Source organism: Pezoporus flaviventris, unplaced genomic scaffold (assembly GCF_033815535.1).
Source record: "Pezoporus flaviventris isolate CSIRO_AGI_PZ_B2104156 unplaced genomic scaffold, CSIRO_AGI_Pfla_v1 ptg000030l, whole genome shotgun sequence".
NCBI classification, from domain to species: Eukaryota; Metazoa; Chordata; class Aves; order Psittaciformes; family Psittacidae; genus Pezoporus; species Pezoporus flaviventris.
In genome coordinates this window covers 7,171,600-7,188,239 of record NW_026892578.1, presented here as the reverse complement: position 1 = coordinate 7,188,239, position 16,640 = coordinate 7,171,600, and the positions used below count along the sequence as shown (strand labels likewise).

The window sequence follows — 16,640 nt, the reverse complement described above, 5'->3', positions numbered from 1 at the left end:
GAAAAAATTAGGATTTCCTTCCCAATTTTGACATGAAGGCTTCCAAGAGACTTGGCCCACACACCACTTTTCCCTGTACAGCATAATCGTCAGCAGTTTCTTGGCCGCTGTGGAAGGAGCTATACTGGGTGCTTGACTGCTGCCACGTTAGGTGCCTCCTCAGTTCAGCTTAGCGCACCCGTCAGTCAGCTCCTGTCGCCGAAATACCTTGCTACCTGAAGCAGAGTACACTGAGGGGCCGAGACATCCACACCTGCTTGAAAACAGGGAGTAAAATAACTTGTGAGATATCCGCGGGAAGCCAGGTGGGCCAGGAACTGGCTCTGTAAGGGATAGTAACTTTCTGCAGGTAGCAGACGGGACCCTCCCCCCCCGAGGGAGGCTGGGGGCAGCCTCCCCACCCACCCCACCCCAGCCACCCCGCACCGCAGCTTCCTCTCCGGCGGGACGCAGTGGTGAAGAAGGGAAGCCAAGCGCCACCAGCATTACCAGACCCTCTCTGGCGTACTGTACCCCCGGCGGCGGTGGGATGAGGCTCCACGCTCCCGCCGTGCAGCAGTGCCGCTCCCCTCCCCACCCTGTCCCCGCCCCACCAGCCCTCTGCGGGACTGTGCCGCAGCGGCAGGAAGACAAACCCCGCCCCTCTGGTCCGCGTGTGGCGCCGAGCGGCTCGGCCCTGCACGGCTCGGCTCGGCTGGCCTCACCCTCGCCATTGTCTGTGAGCGTGGCGGTCCCTGCTACGAGTTGCGGGCGGCGCGGCGGCTGACTGCGATGCTGAAGGGCTCCGCGCCCCCTCAGAGGCGGCAGCGGGAACGGGCTCCAGCCCTGGGGAGCAGCCACCCCCCCTGCTGAAGACTGAAACTTTACGTCCCCGCGGCTTCCTCTCTTCCCCCTTCCTTTCGCCGACTCCGCTTGCCCTTCTCCATGTGCTGAGCGGCCGGGGGCCCCATGGACGCCTTCAGCGCCGCCAAAGCCAAAATGGGGGCGAAGAGCGGCGGCGAGACGGCGGCAGCGGGGCTGGCCGCTCCTCAGCCCGCCGCGCCGGCCCCCAGCCCCGCCGGTCACGGCTTGCCTGCCGCGCCCGAGCCCGCTGCCTACAAGCTGGAGGACCTGGAGACCCTGGCCACCGTGGGTGAGTGCGGGAAGGCGGGAGGCGGCGGGACCGGGAAGGAACAAAGGAGCTGCTTAGGTGTCTGCCTGCGCTGTGCCGGGCGGGAGGGGATACCCCCACGTCTGCCTGTCTCCTTCCTCTTCCCCAGCGCTCTTTGGGCGCTCCCCGTCTTCCCTTTTTTTTTCCCCCGCCGCGCCCCGGAGCCGTAGCTGCTGGGCGCTGTGGGCCCTTTCTGAAGCAGCGGGGTTGGACCGTCGGCTGTTGAGCAGGCGGCAGGTGCTGTTGGGGGCTATCCCTCTCCTCACACACGCAGCAGCGGCGCTGGAGAAGGGGCCGGTAGGTGTTGCGGGCCGCGGGGCTGCCCGTGGTGGCGGTGCGCGGCCAGGGAAGACCCGCCGCAGCCCCCTTGCAGTTGTGGAGCAGTGCCTGGAGGTTGCGGAGGCTGGGGGCATTGTCTACCCGGCGGTGCTGTGCGGGAGCGGGGCCGGTGTCGGCGTCGCCGGCTGCAAGGTCGTGTTTTTGATCTGTAGCCGAACAAGCCGGTAACCGGGTTTGGCCTGTGAGACGAGGACAGTCGCGACTGAAGCCTAAAGATCTGATTCATCTGGTTTAACTTCATTTACCTGCATCACGATAAAATGTTCATCATTTAAATGTAGTTGTTAGGCCAGTGAGGAGATCAAACAAGTTAACTGAATACAGCTAAGTATCTTTAACATCCCCAACATGCCGTTGCCCTCAGTCTTGAAGCAAAGATGCTTTGCTTGCATAGAATTTTGGTACAAGGCAAGGTTTGCATCTTCCATCTGCCACACTTACCAAAGCTGCCTCTAACCAGAGTAAATGCATGTGTTTAATAAATTGTCATTTCAGACACTGGTGACGATGTGCATTTGTTCATATCCACTCTGTCTGTGCACTGTGTTTGAACATAGGGGCATTTAGTTGCATATATTTTTGCACCTGGTTTGAAGGCTTTTATGTTCAACTCTATGAAGTTTTATTTTTTTTTTTCTTTATGCTTGTGAAATTATTTTGGGTAGGTTTATTTCAGTAAGTGCTGTAATTCTTAATTTCCCTAAGATCTCTTCAGCCAGAAAGGTGCGATTTGGACCCTTTTGCAAGTGAAGTTGTGGGTTTTAATAGGCCTTTAAAAATGGAGTTGGAAAGGCCTGAGAATGTTATGATCACTGAAGACTGTGTTATCTTCTCTTGAGGTGCACTGTTTTTTTGAGATCATGTGAACAGGCATTCTATTGATAAATTAACTGAGATTATGAAGAGACTGCTTGGAAGGCAGTCCTTTTTTCGCTAGGAGTGTTTGCTGCATCATGACTAATTGCTGTGGATACAATTGTCATCACAGATGGTTATGACTTCAAGAGAAGCAGGGGCTGCAGAAAAGTAGTAATTTTTAAAGAAAGCGTAATAGTAATGGGCATATTTCTGAGGCCAGTGAAGAAATGTGGAAGTAATCTTGGTGTCAGTTTTCTACAGAATATCTTTTTTGAGTGTTCTTTGAGGTGCTTCTTAAATATTAAGGAAGAGGAAAGTTGTGAATCCGCAAGGTGTAAAAAGAGACTGTAAAAAAGTGCGACTACTCCATATGAAGACACAGAGGAGGAAAAAGAATGTAAAAGGAACAGATAGCTGTCTATCAGGGCACTGACAGAATACTTAAAGAATATCTCCCTTCCATCTCTCTTCCCCAGCTTGATTTTTTTGTTTCTACTTTTCTTGAGTAACTCTGAGAAGGTGACTGTTCTTCCCGTCCCCTATGAAATGTAGCTGATTGTTTTGTAGGGAGAAGGAAGACAAAATGCAAAACTTGGAGGGTATAAAAATGTGCACAAAAAGTACACAAGGCCTCACCGTATCAAAGAAACTGAGGTGACTTCTTATAAGTTGGTTTTAAAATGAATTTATGAGATGCTTGTGCACCTCAGTAGAAGGCTATGAGGAGGAAAGGAATTTAGCTCCTGACCAGGAAGCAATACAGGAGCCCCAGAGTGATACTGAAACTGAACACATGTATGCCTACCTCTGAGTGGCAGTGTATAAAAGATCTAGTGCCCTGCTGATCTCTCTGTAGAGCATCTGAGATCTGAGCCAGTAACTGTGAGGTTGGACTGCTCTGTATGCACCTACTAACATGCTGCATTGCATTCCTGAGTTAAATGGGCTTTAAGTTAAATCAGTGCAGAATAGTATGTAAATGTTTAGTTTAGCATGGAAAACTCATTTTTGCTTGTCTTAAACCTTTTTAAATTAAGCTAGTTAAATGCAGTTTAGGTTTATAGCACATGTACTGAAGGAGTATATCTACAGGTTTTTTTTTTTAGCAGTGGTTTAAGTCAGTATAACCCTATCATCCATTTTGATCTTCCTGCACAGATAGGTGAGATTAATGTATTGTCATCAATTTCACTACAGCAGTTTAGAGTCGTCTGCAGCTTGATTGCTGTGATAAGAATAGATGCTTTCTTTCTGCTCTTGTTCTCAAAAGTTATGTGCTCTGAGATACATGGAGATGTTTGTGGTGGAGACAGGGATACCCAGAAATACAGGACAGGAAGTTCTGGTGTCTTCTCTACTAGAGGATCATTGCTGCTTATAGATGCACCCAGGTTTAGAGACAGTATGGCCCTGGAAACTGTGAACTTGAGAAAGTGGCAAAATAGGGAGGTGAGCTCCATTCTGTTACAGCTGTTCATGGGTAATATTTAAGGTAACAAACTTACATTGGTGTCTGTGAGATTGTGGTCATCCCTGACTTCAGGCCCCTCCTCTTGGAGGATGGAATAAAGTTAATGTAAAAATAATAATAAAAAAATAATTGGAAGCAGTACCTGGTTTTACTGTTTTAAATATCCTTCATAGGCGAAGAGGACTAGCCCAACCACCATAATGCAGGCTGGATTGCATGTGTCATCTCTGATTTGTGTTGGACACTCTGCCTTGTTTAGCTAAGAACTCACTGTGAGGAAAGAAGAAGCAAAAAGGAGAGAACAGTGTGTCATGAGGATTGATAGGACATTTACTTCCCCCCAGAATCCCTGGACTTAACCTTTGTTTTGGTGTTTGTAGGCCCTTTAATTAAAAGAACTGTGAGCAGAGACTAGGGTGCAGGTATGCATTTGGGGGAAGTATCCTAATATTTAGTTGATGAAGTGCAGTTACAGGTTTGAGGAGGGCACGGGAGCAGGGTGCCTGCTGGTTTCCGGCTCTAGGAGAGGTTGAACAGGAATAGAGCTATTGAAGGTGCCTGGTTGTCCACTTCTCTTTTTGAATTAATTTTCCTTTCAAAGGAAGTTGAAGTACGAATGCTTGTGTGGCACGCTCAGAAACTGCAGCTCAGAAATATTCTGTGAATCTCAGTTGAATTTAGATACTCAGCTGTGCCAATACTGAGGTAGTTCTGTGCTGCACAGAAGCAAAAATTTATGTCATGACCACATGTTCATTGAAGCTTAACTGCTGAAAGTTCATGGCCCAGCCATACTTATCTGAACCTATTTCAAATTCTTTGTAGATCTGGTTTGTGGGAGAGAGAGACTGTAAACGCTAGTGGCATAGTTTGAGTCATCCTTTTTTTCTTTTTTTAAATTAAATTTAATTTTATTTTATTTCTGATGAACATTTAACAAGAGCAGCCTTCCTGTTCCAGTAGCCAGAGAGGCTGCAGTCAGACTCCTGTCATATATCCAGAAAGTGAGATACTAAATTTTTAATTAAGCTGTCATGAAGAAGTAATTCAGGTAAACAGAATAAGTAAGTACAAGAAAAACAGAAGATCATTCTTCAGTTTTGAGTAGATGAAGTTGGGAGAACAGTTGTTACATTCCTAAATTAAATATTTGGTAATAGGGAAAGGGGAAGGAAGAGAGCTCCAGGAGGGGAAAGATGACAAACTTATTCTCGCTGCCTCTCCTGTGAGACCTGTTTCTTGCGCATTTTTCAAAGTCCACAGCAGGCTTTATAAAAGCAAATTGTGTTTTGTAAATCTGTTCAATTGATTGAAATATTTTAATAATAGTGTTTTCATGTGAAAAGATTCTTTTAAACAGCTGTTCCCATGAAGTGCTTTACACTAAACTAATGCAGAATAGAAAATTGGGCAAACCAGTATTTTAATCTTTATGAGCATGGGAAAATTTTAAAAAGTGCATGGGAAAAATGAGGCACAACATATTTTTAAATACATAATTTCACTGGGTTCGCATACAAAATATGCTAGCCAAATATATTTCAAATGGCATTATATCAGCAGGACAGTAGGTACAGAGCTGCAGTCTAATGCTGTAAGAAGGAAACTGATCCTGTATAGGACATTACAGACACTTTTCCCTGTGTATAGTCCAAGTAAAAAAAAAAAATCTGCACCAGAATGGCCAAGTGCTTCTTTACTAGCAAGGAACACTGTTGGCTTTTTCTTTTTCTTTTTTTTTCAGACTCGGATTAGTTCTGTTTCTTACCAAGTGTTATTTTTGGTTTCACTACTTAAGTCCTCACCTATTTACAATATTATATTCTAAGGGGCATGTGAGCATTTTTTCCTGTTTTGTCTGTTTTGTTACCTTTTTTTGATACTGAAATGATAACTAATAACGATTTTACTTGGCAGTGTCCTTAAATACCACAAGTTTTGAAAGAAAACATAGTCTGAATGTTGTGACTGTAATGGTGTCCTGAATTCACCATTACTTTTGTACATCCTTGAGACTTTAGTCATAAAGCCAAATGACTTGGATTTTGTTTTCAGCCTTTCTTGCTTCATTTTTCCTTCCCACAAGATCATACTTGTCCCAAAATAAATCGTTAGTATTGTTATAGCTGATGTTCTAGAGAGAAAATGACCAGGTGTGATTCAGCTTTCTTCTCTTGTTCTTCCTGTTACCCATTGCTGAGGTGAATTTCAGTAGCATGTTTATGAGTAGGCAGCAACAGGTCCTTTCCCATAAGTTCTTGTTCTCATTAGCCTAGAAGAAAATGGGTTGGAACAAATATTCTCTTTTATATTTCAGAAAGGTCAGAAAAAGTAAGAGTATATGAAAGAAGTCTGAACATGTGAAAATTGGAAGTTCGCATTTCTGCTTTTCTGTCTTCAGTGTTTAAAACCAGTGTTGAGGTGAATAGCTAGTGTTTGCCTGACACCTGCTTTTTTTGCCTGTTTTGTCTTAATCTTATTTAGATACTTAACTCATTGAAGAAAGAAATTGACTGTTCTTTCTCTTATGTTTTGATCTTGAATGGCATGTTACAGAATGAGCTTTGACTCTTGAATATACTTTTGGAAGATAAATTATTTAAGTCCTATAAATAGCCAGAGATGCTCAGAATTGCCTGTTGCAATGCAAATAATCTGGAACCCAGTTAGTGCTGATATTTCAGAAATAAGAAGCATGCAAAACTCCTCTCTCACAAACTCAAAAGCACCTAACACCACACCTTCCCCGTGCCAACTTTATACTTAAATAAAAGTAATGTTCCAGGTGAAGATAGTGTTGAAAAATTCTTCCATAAAGCATCATGTGTCGGCCCAAACTGAAAAAGATAGAAAACTTGAAGAGAAATAAGTATCTGTGTTTTTTTTTGTTTGTTTGCTTGTTTTTCTTTCCGCTTCTTGAAAGAGAGGAAATATGAACTTAAAAGTACCCATGGTTGACAACAGGTAGGTTATTAGGGCTTGACTCACCTTTTCTGTGTTTAAGTTCCTGAGTTGTCATGTCTGGACTGTTTATAATGGACAGGGAGAGCAGCATTTGGAAGATCGATGTCTTTATGGTTTGGCTTTTACATTTTGAAAACTTAGGTAAACAAATCCCAGGCTAAAGTGTATTTAATTCTGGTTTTGTCCGCTTTAAGGGCATTATGCAATATACAGATATTGTAAGAAAGAAAAGGGTGATGGAGTTTGTTTCTCATAACAAACAAAAGTGGTACATAGACATGTATACAGCAAAGAAGAGTAAAAGTTGAGAAGTAAAAGATGGAAACTTTGTGTTTACCTTGCAAGGGCTTGTGTTAAACTGTTCTTAAGCAAATCAATTTAGGTTAAAAAATAGAATTCCCTTACTGTTGATAGTTATCAGTGTAAGACATCTTCAGCATTAGCTTGTACTACTTGGGAGTAGTTTAACGCAATGTCTTTACTTTGGAAAGCATTCTCCCATTTCTACACAGTTTTAGAGATTTTTTAGCAGCTTCAGCTTCAAAGATGTTGGTAAGTAAAATTTTCTGAAGCGCTGTGTGTTAGTGTGCACCTGGGATATTCAGGTATTAGGGATGAGCAATTCTCAAAATTAGACTGTATTTCTGTTTTCACATCAGAAGACTATCTTTCAAATGAATTAACAAATACGTCCCTTTTTAGAAAAAAAAAAAAGGGGGGAGAGGTATATGATACAGCATTCTTTTAACCGCTGTTTGCACTTCACATTATAACAGTGGTTCAGCTTTTATTTTGAATACATATTGCTTTATTGTTATTTTTAAGTAGTGAAGGTGGATCAGAGATTTTTCCTTTGTACAGGCTCCTCTTTACTATAGAGACTGTACATTTAAAGTGCTAAGGAAATTCACCTGGGAAACAGGTGAATAAATTGTGACATCAGTTAACAAAACACGTTATATTTGAAAAGTGAGTGGGATGTTACAGAATGAGAGAATATTAAAAAAACACTGTCGGTTTTGTTATTGTATTTCTGTGGATAATTGTAGCCTCGCTTTGTTAATTTTGGTAAAAGAAATGTTCAAATTATTGTCCTTTGTGTCATGTTTACCATTTTATTTCATGTAAGAATATATTTTTCAAGGGTGTTGAAATAATTTCAGTTGTGATAGTAAGACTATAAGTTGGCAAATAAAAGACTTGTTTCATGAGGATCTTCAGGGGGTGGTGTTTGAGAAGATGTTACCTCTGAAGCAGTGAGTCATGTTTGTTTTCTTCTAAAGGTTTAGAGGAACAGGGTGTAAAATAAAGTCTTTCTGTGAGCAGTTTTGTCCTGAACCCATTGATGATACATATTAAAAAAATTAAATTAAAATGTTCTGAAAATAATGCAGACAACATTTTGGAAAGATTCTTTGAACTTAAAGAAAACATCTTGTTCTACTCTAAAGAGCATTCTGAAAATACTAAAATAGCAATCGCATTATGAGGATTAATTTATGTTTTTGTTTTTAGATGTTTTTAAGTGCCACGGTCTTACTGAACTCTGAATTTTATGGTTTTGAAGTTTAATTTAAGCAGCATAACTGTTCTACTTAAATACCTAAGCTCTTTCACTGAAAGGCCCAAGATGACTGGAACAGGGAAAATAGTGTTGAAACTGCAAATCCTGGCACGCTAGAAATATTCAGAATGTGCTCTCCTGGACATATCTACATTGTAGAATATACGATTACATTTCTTCTTTTTAGACATACCTAAACTAGACTTAAACTGTTGTTAGTTCATTTCGGTACAACTGCTAGTTTTATTGCTAAAGTGCTGTGCTTTTGAGTTAATAAACTAAGCCTGCCTCAGCTGCTGTGTAATGCTCATGCTGTAGGATTTGTATTAATACCTATACCTGTTTTAAGACAGTTTGAGGATGTTCGTGTTGCAGAGCTGCTCGTCTAACGTGTAGATGCTCAAATTTTCTTTTGGTGAATTCTGGCAGCTGCTCTATCCAGTCTTAAATTATGATGATCTGTGTCATTTGTTCATGAAAACTTTCCACTTAGCTGCCTTTTTTCTTCTGCCCTCTTTCTTCATTCTCATCCCAGCTTGGAGCACTCTATCTGCGGGTCTGTTAATTCATTAACAGTAACTTCTGTGTAAATGTGTTTCCGTTTTTTCTCCAGGGAATCAATTGGTCTGCTTCGATATGCTTCACCTCAGACAAATTGCTAGTGTATGCATTTTATTTATTTATTTGCAACTGAAACACATTAAAATTAATGAAGGAAGCATCATTTCCGTGTCACTAAACTGCATGGTATAACATATGTCTATGTAATACCAGTGGTGATGGAATGTCGAGTCTGTTGAATTATCTGGTCAGTGGAGTCATTCCCAAAGTCTTGCTTTCACGCTCAGCTTTGTTAGTTTGTTGAGGGAGCAGTGAAGTCCAGCTCAATTTGATCTACATTGTAGTTAAGTAAATCCAAATTGCACCCCAATTTGAGTATGTTGTGAAATATCTGGATTTTTAGTTTTTTTCTCTATTTGTTGGAAAATGTTTATTTGATACCAAAGGATAAGTAGAATGGTTATTGTCCTGGGTTCAGCAGTAGCAGTCATGTTTTTTCCTTTGTGTTAGCTGGTGCAGTGCTGTGTTTTGACTTCTAGTTTTGAGAGCAGCGTTGGTGAAGCCGATGTTTTCGGTTGTTGCTAAGTGATGTTTACCCTGACCAAGGACTCTGTGAGGCTCATGCTCTGCCAGGGAGGAGGGGAAGCTGTGAGGAAGCAGAGACGGGGCGCCTGACCCGGGTTAGCCGGGGAGGTATTCCATACCACAGCACGTCATGCCCGGGGTGGGGGGTAACTGGGAGTTACCCGGAAGGACAGGAGCTTCCGGGTGGAACTCGTTTTCTTGGCCGGTGGTATCGTATTCTCTTCCCTTGTTATTTTCCCTTATCATTGTTTTAGCTGATAGTAGCGGTGGTGATTTGTTGCTGGACTGTTCTTGTCTCAACCCGTGGGAGTTGCACTCTCTCGATCCTCCTCCCCATTCCTCCGGGAGCGGGGAAGGGGAGAGCCCCGGTGCAGGGAGGGGGGGGGAGACGAACACGGACCTTGATTGTTGTCAGCTTGGCACCACTCACTGGGAGTGAGTGAACAAGTTACCTGACTGGGTTTAAACCACGACAGTTCTTTTTGGCGCCCAACGTGGGGCACGAGGGGTTGAGATAAGAACAGATCTGACTGGATTGATAGTCACTCGTCACAATGCTGATTTATTGGCTCTCAAGGTTTTTCCTCTTGATCTCACAGTTTCAGTATACCATATCTTACGTCCATCCGGTATTGGCTGTATTAGTGTTTTTCAAGTGTGGGGCTTGGGCTAAGGTTTTTATCCCATTGTACTTTATGGTAATGACTTGTAATACAATAGAATCATTGATCATGAAACTGATCTGGCTTATGTTCCCAGTGTGGTCACCACCTTTATACTTTGGGAGGTATATGATGGAGGTGCTTAGCAATTACACATCTTTTTTCTCCTTCTCAGGTGCTCAACCTGTGAAGGAGACATCCTTTTACCCTCCTAGTCGTCCCCCCAGACCATTTACATTTGAGAGTTTCGAATTTTTTAAATGGCCTTTTAATGCTCTTGAGACTTGTTTGCTGATGGTGATGGGAATCACCATGCTAACACGCATACAGAGTGTGTTTTGCCCACTACTGATTTCAAGAGTTAAGCAGATTCAGGTTTGGGTCTTGTCTGGGGTCAAACGACGATGTAGGAGGACCGAGAGATTTTCCCAGAGGCTGGACAGCCATGAGTGGCAGGGTGTGTGGGATAGTATGGGCAAGTATTTAGGTCAGTGGGCCCCCCCAGTATTTTGGAATTTCACTACCGAACAACTGCAAAATCCAGAAGAATTAGTAAAACACTTAAATGAGGTGTGTGGTCATTCTGGCCATACCAGAGATGGACAAATCACGGCAACGTGCTGGGGCTTGGCCTATGCTTACAGGGCCTTGTTCAACACTATCCAGCACCTTCAAAAGGAAAAGAATGTCGGCGGATTTGAGGGCAAAGCGACAGTCGCTACTCAAACTTTGGCTGCAATGAACTGCGCAGCTACCCCAGTGGCAAGTACAGCAGCTGCTCAAACTTCAACTGCAACAGACAGCGCGGTTACCCCAGCTCCAAGCACGGTAGCTACACCACCCCCAGCAACAAGTACAGTCGCTACTCAAACCACAGTGATAATCACTGCAGCCAAACCAGAGGACCAATTCGTACCAATATCGGTTGCCCCTGTACGCAAGAGAACAAGCAAAAAGGAGGCAAAAAGGGTGAAGCGAGATGAAGAACCAATGAATTCACCACCCGGTCCAGAATCTGATCAGGAGTCATCCTCACATGACGAAGAAGAAGAAGAAGAGGTAACTTCTCGACCTCGGACCTCAACCGAGCTGCGGAATATGCGAAAAGATTTTACCCGTCAACCAGGGGAGCACATCATCACCTGGTTACTCCGATGCTGGGACAATGGGGCCGATGGTCACGAACTAGAAGGTACAGAAGCCAAGCAGCTGGGATCACTTGCTAGAGAAGGGGGAATTGACAAAGCAATTGCAAGAGAGAAAAAGTCCCTCAGCCTTTGGAGGAGGCTCTTGGCAGCTGTGAAAGAAAGGTTTCCGTACAAGGACGATGTTACGAGTCGTTCGGCCAAGTGGACTACTATAGACAAAGGCATCCAGTCTCTGAGGGAATCGGCCATCGTAGAGATGATCTATCACATCAAGCCGAATAACGGGGATACACCTATAGATCCAGATGAAGTTGAATGTACACGACCCATGTGGCGAAAACTTACACGGAATGCACCGTCATCATATGCCCATTCATTGGCAACAGTGACCTGGAATGATATAGTACCACTAACAGTGGATGAAATGGTTCATAAACTCCGAGAGTTCGAAGACAATCTCACTCCTTCCATCATCTCAGCTGTGAAAAAACTGTCCCAGGACCTCGACAAATTGAGGGACGATGTATCTGATTTATCCAGCTCCTCACGTGTACCAACACGCGTCTCAGCTATTAACAAAAGACGTCCTATTGTTCAAGAGAGGAGATACAGAAGGTATACGCCACGGGGTACCCTATGGTTTTACCTGCTGGATCACGGAGAAGACATGACAAAGTGGGATGGAAAACCTACTTCAGCTTTGGAGGAACGGGTGAGTGAACTGAAGAGGGGAGCAAGGGCCAAGACTGATCGTCCCATGAGAGCTACGGCTTCAGTCTCTGGTGAGCAGTTTCCCAGATGGAGTGGAAGAGCTGATTTTACTCCAGCTCCTGTGATAAGGAAGAATAATCCCTTTCAACACGACTTAAGTGTCCAATGCTGTGACGACCATTAGAGGGGCCCTGCCTCCAGCCAGGTGGAGGTAGGGGACAATCGGATTTACTGGACTGTGTGGATCAGATGGCCTGGCACATCAGTCCCACAGAAGTATAAGGCTCTAGTAGATACCGGTGCACAGTGTACCCTGATGCCATCAAGCTGTCAAGGGGTGGAACCCATCTATATTTCTGGAGTAACAGGAGGATCCCAAGAGTTGACTGTGCTGGAGGCTGAAATCAGCCTGACTGGGAGGGAGTGGCAAAAGCACCCTATTGTGACTGGTCCAGAGGCTCCATGCATCCTCGGCATAGACTACCTCAAGAGAGGGTACTTCAAAGACCCAAAAGGGTACCGGTGGGCTTTTGGTATTGCTGCTTTGGAGACTGAGGAAATTGAGCAGCTGTCCACCTTGCCTGGTCTCTCAGAAGATCCCTCTGCTGTGGGGTTGCTGAAAGTTGAAGAACAACAAGTGCCAATTGCGACCACAACAGTGCACCGGCGGCAATATCGCACCAACCGAGACTCCCTGATTCCCATCCATCAGCTGATCCGTAGACTGGAGAGTCAGGGGGTGATCAGCAGGACCCGCTCACCCTTCAATAGCCCCATATGGCCAGTGCGAAAGTCTAATGGAGAATGGAGACTAACAGTAGACTATCGTGGCCTGAATGAAGTCACACCACCATTGAGTGCTGCCGTACCGGACATGCTAGAACTTCAGTATGAGCTAGAGTCAAAAGCAGCCAAGTGGTATGCCACGATTGATATTGCCAATGCATTTTTCTCCATTCCTTTGGCAGCAGAGTGCAGGCCCCAGTTTGCTTTTACTTGGAGGGGTGTCCAGTTCACTTGGAACCGACTGCCCCAGGGGTGGAAACACAGCCCTACCATTTGCCATGGACTGATCCAGACTGCACTGGAACAGGGGCAAGCTCCAGAACACCTGCAATACATTGATGACATTATTGTGTGGGGCGATACAGCGGAAGAAGTCTTTGAGAAAGGGAGGAAAATAATCCAAATCCTGCTGAAAGCCGGTTTTGCCATAAAACGGAGTAAGGTCAAGGGACCTGCACAGGAGATTCAATTTTTGGGAATAAAATGGCAAGATGGACGTAGACAGATCCCCACAGATGTGATCAACAAGATAACAGCAATGTCTCCACCAACTAATAAGAAAGAAACGCAAGCTTTCTTGGGTGCAGTGGGGTTCTGGAGAATGCACATCCCAAATTACAGTTCGATTGTAAGCCCTCTCTATCATGTGACCCGGAAGAAGAATGATTTTAAATGGGGCCCTGAGCAGCAACAAGCCTTTGAGCAAATTAAACGCGAGATAGTTCATGCAGTAGCCCTTGGACCAGTCCGAACCGGACCAGATGTAAAAAATGTGCTGTACACTGCAGCTGGGGAGAACGGTCCTACCTGGAGCCTCTGGCAGAAAGCTCCAGGGGAGACTCGAGGTCGACCCCTCGGCTTTTGGAGTCGGGGATACAAAGGATCTGAGGCCAGCTATACCCCAACTGAGAAAGAGATACTGGCAGCCTATGAAGGGGTTCGAGCTGCTTCGGAAGTGATTGGCACTGAAGCACAGCTCCTCCTGGCACCCCGGCTGCCCGTGCTGGGCTGGATGTTCAAAGGCAGGGTCTCCTCTACACATCATGCAACTGATGCTACATGGAGTAAATGGGCTGCACTAATTACACAACGAACTCGAATAGGAAATCCCAGTCGTCCAGGCATTCTAGAAGTCATCATGGACTGGCCAGAGGGCAAAGATTTCGGAATGTCACCAGAGGAGGAGGTGGTGCGTGCTGAAGAGGCCCCACCATATAATAAACTGTCAGAAAGTGAAAAGCAGTATGCCTTGTTTACTGATGGCTCTTGCCGTATTGTGGGAAAGCATCGGAGATGGAAGGCAGCTGTATGGAGTCCTGGACGACAAGTTGCAGAAACTGCTGAAGGAGAGGGTGAATCGAGTCAATTTGCCGAGGTGAAAGCCATCCAGCTGGCCCTGGACATTGCTGAACGAGAAAAGTGGCCAGTACTTTATCTCTATACTGACTCATGGATGGTGGCAAATGCCCTGTGGGGGTGGTTGAAGCAATGGAAGCAGAGCAACTGGCAACGCAGAGGTAAACCCATCTGGGCTGCTGCACTGTGGAAAGATATTGCTGCCCGGGTGCAGAACCTGGTGGTGAAGGTACGTCATGTAGATGCCCATGTACCCAAGAGTCGGGCCACTGAGGAACACCAGAACAACCAACAAGTGGATAAAGCGGCTAAGATTGAAGTGGCTCAGATGGACTTAGATTGGCAACATAAAGGTGAATTATTTTTGGCCCGGTGGGCCCATGACACTTCAGGCCATCAAGGCAGAGATGCAACATATAGATGGGCCCGTGACCGAGGGGTGGACTTAACAATGGACACTATTGCCCAGGTTATTCATGAGTGTGAAACATGTGCTGCAATTAAACAAGCCAAGCGGTTAAAGCCTCTTTGGTATGGAGGACGATGGTTGAAGTATAAATATGGGGAGGCCTGGCAGATTGACTATATCACACTGCCACCAACCCGCCAAGGCAAGTGCCATGTGCTTACCATGGTGGAAGCAACCACCGGGTGGCTGGAAACATACGCTGTGCCCCATGCCACTGCCCGGAACACCATCCTGGGCCTTGAGAAACAGATTTTGTGGCGACACGGCACCCCAGAGAGAATTGAGTCAGACAATGGGACTCATTTCCGGAATAACCTTATAGATATTTGGGCCAAAGAGCATGGCATTGAGTGGGTATATCACATCCCCTACCATGCACCAGCCTCTGGGAAAATCGAACGGTACAATGGGCTGTTAAAAACTACACTGAGAGCGATGGGTGGGGGAACTTTCAAGCGTTGGGATACACATTTACCAAAGGCCACCTGGTTGGTCAACACCAGAGGATCTGCCAACAGGGCCGGCCCAGCCCAGTCAGAACTTTTACATATTGTAGAGGGGGACAAAGTTCCCGTGGTGCATATGAAGAATTTGCTGGGGAAGACAGTCTGGGTTATTCCTGCTTCAGGTAAAGGCAAACCCACTCGTGGGATTGCTTTTGCTCAGGGACCTGGATATACTTGGTGGGTAATGCGGGAAGATGGGGAAGTCCGATGTATACCTCAAGGGGATTTGATTTTAGGGGAAAACAGCCAGTGAACTCAATTGTATGCTGTTGCCTGCTGTGTAATGCTTTTATAGCCCATCAACTAGATGTCTCCAGGTCACCAGCGACTGGCCCTGACTTCCCTCCAGCCATCATCCCAACAGAGAATGAACTTGGAACATCATGGACCGAATGGACTCGGCAGCATTATAGGGATTGGTCCATGCACTAAGAAAATGATTTTTTTCCTCTTGGTCTGTATGTATATGGATGTATATATGTGGGAGAGCGATGGTGTATTGAAAATGTGGGATCTGAGCACGACGTGAATGGTATGGAATAAGGGGTGGATAATGTCCTGGGTTCAGCAGTAGCAGTCATGTTTTTTCCTTTGTGTTAGCTGGTGCAGTGCTGTGTTTTGACTTCTAGTTTTGAGAGCAGCGTTGGTGAAGCCGATGTTTTCGGTTGTTGCTAAGTGATGTTTACCCTGACCAAGGACTCTGTGAGGCTCATGCTCTGCCAGGGAGGAGGGGAAGCTGTGAGGAAGCAGAGACGGGGCGCCTGACCCGGGTTAGCCGGGGAGGTATTCCATACCACAGCACGTCATGCCCGGGGTGGGGGGTAACTGGGAGTTACCCGGAAGGACAGGAGCTTCCGGGTGGAACTCGTTTTCTTGGCCGGTGGTATCGTATTCTCTTCCCTTGTTATTTTCCCTTATCATTGTTTTAGCTGATAGTAGCGGTGGTGATTTGTTGCTGGACTGTTCTTGTCTCAACCCGTGGGAGTTGCACTCTCTCGATCCTCCTCCCCATTCCTCCGGGAGCGGGGAAGGGGAGAGCCCCGGTGCAGGGAGGGGGGGGGAGACGAACACGGACCTTGATTGTTGTCAGCTTGGCACCACTCACTGGGAGTGAGTGAACAAGTTACCTGACTGGGTTTAAACCACGACAGTTATGTTCTTTATTTGGTGTGCAGTGTATTTCATAGGCCTTATGCCAACAGGTGATGGTGTATAAAACAGTAATTTTTATGTAAAATCTTCTTTGCTCTTATTTCTGTCCTGGATATTCAGATTGGGTATCACCTACAGCTCTCTTTATTGGATTAAAATTTTGCATATATATGCATATATATTTAAATTTATATGAACTCAAAGTTCTATGCTTGTACAGCTTGTTGTAGGAAGAGTAAGAATATGGAAAAGTCTTCTGATAATTTTCTGTTAGCATATATAGGGCTTACAGAATCATAGAATAGTTAGGGTTGGAAAGGACCTTAAGATCATCTCTAGTTCCAACCCCCCTGCCATG

At 45.1% G+C, this 16,640-nt stretch overlaps 1 protein-coding gene across 1 annotated transcript in view; it reads left to right on the top strand.

Moving 5' to 3' along the window:
* The first annotated feature begins 629 nt into the window (after positions 1–629).
* Positions 630–16,640, top strand: part of PRKX (protein kinase cAMP-dependent X-linked catalytic subunit) — a 69,935-nt gene continuing 53,924 nt past the window's right edge. Inside the window, exon 1 of the mRNA XM_061459842.1 lies at positions 630–1,132. Within this exon, the coding sequence (XP_061315826.1) occupies positions 949–1,132 (184 nt within the window). The 5' untranslated portion in view covers positions 630–948. The remainder of the gene's footprint in view (positions 1,133–16,640) is intronic.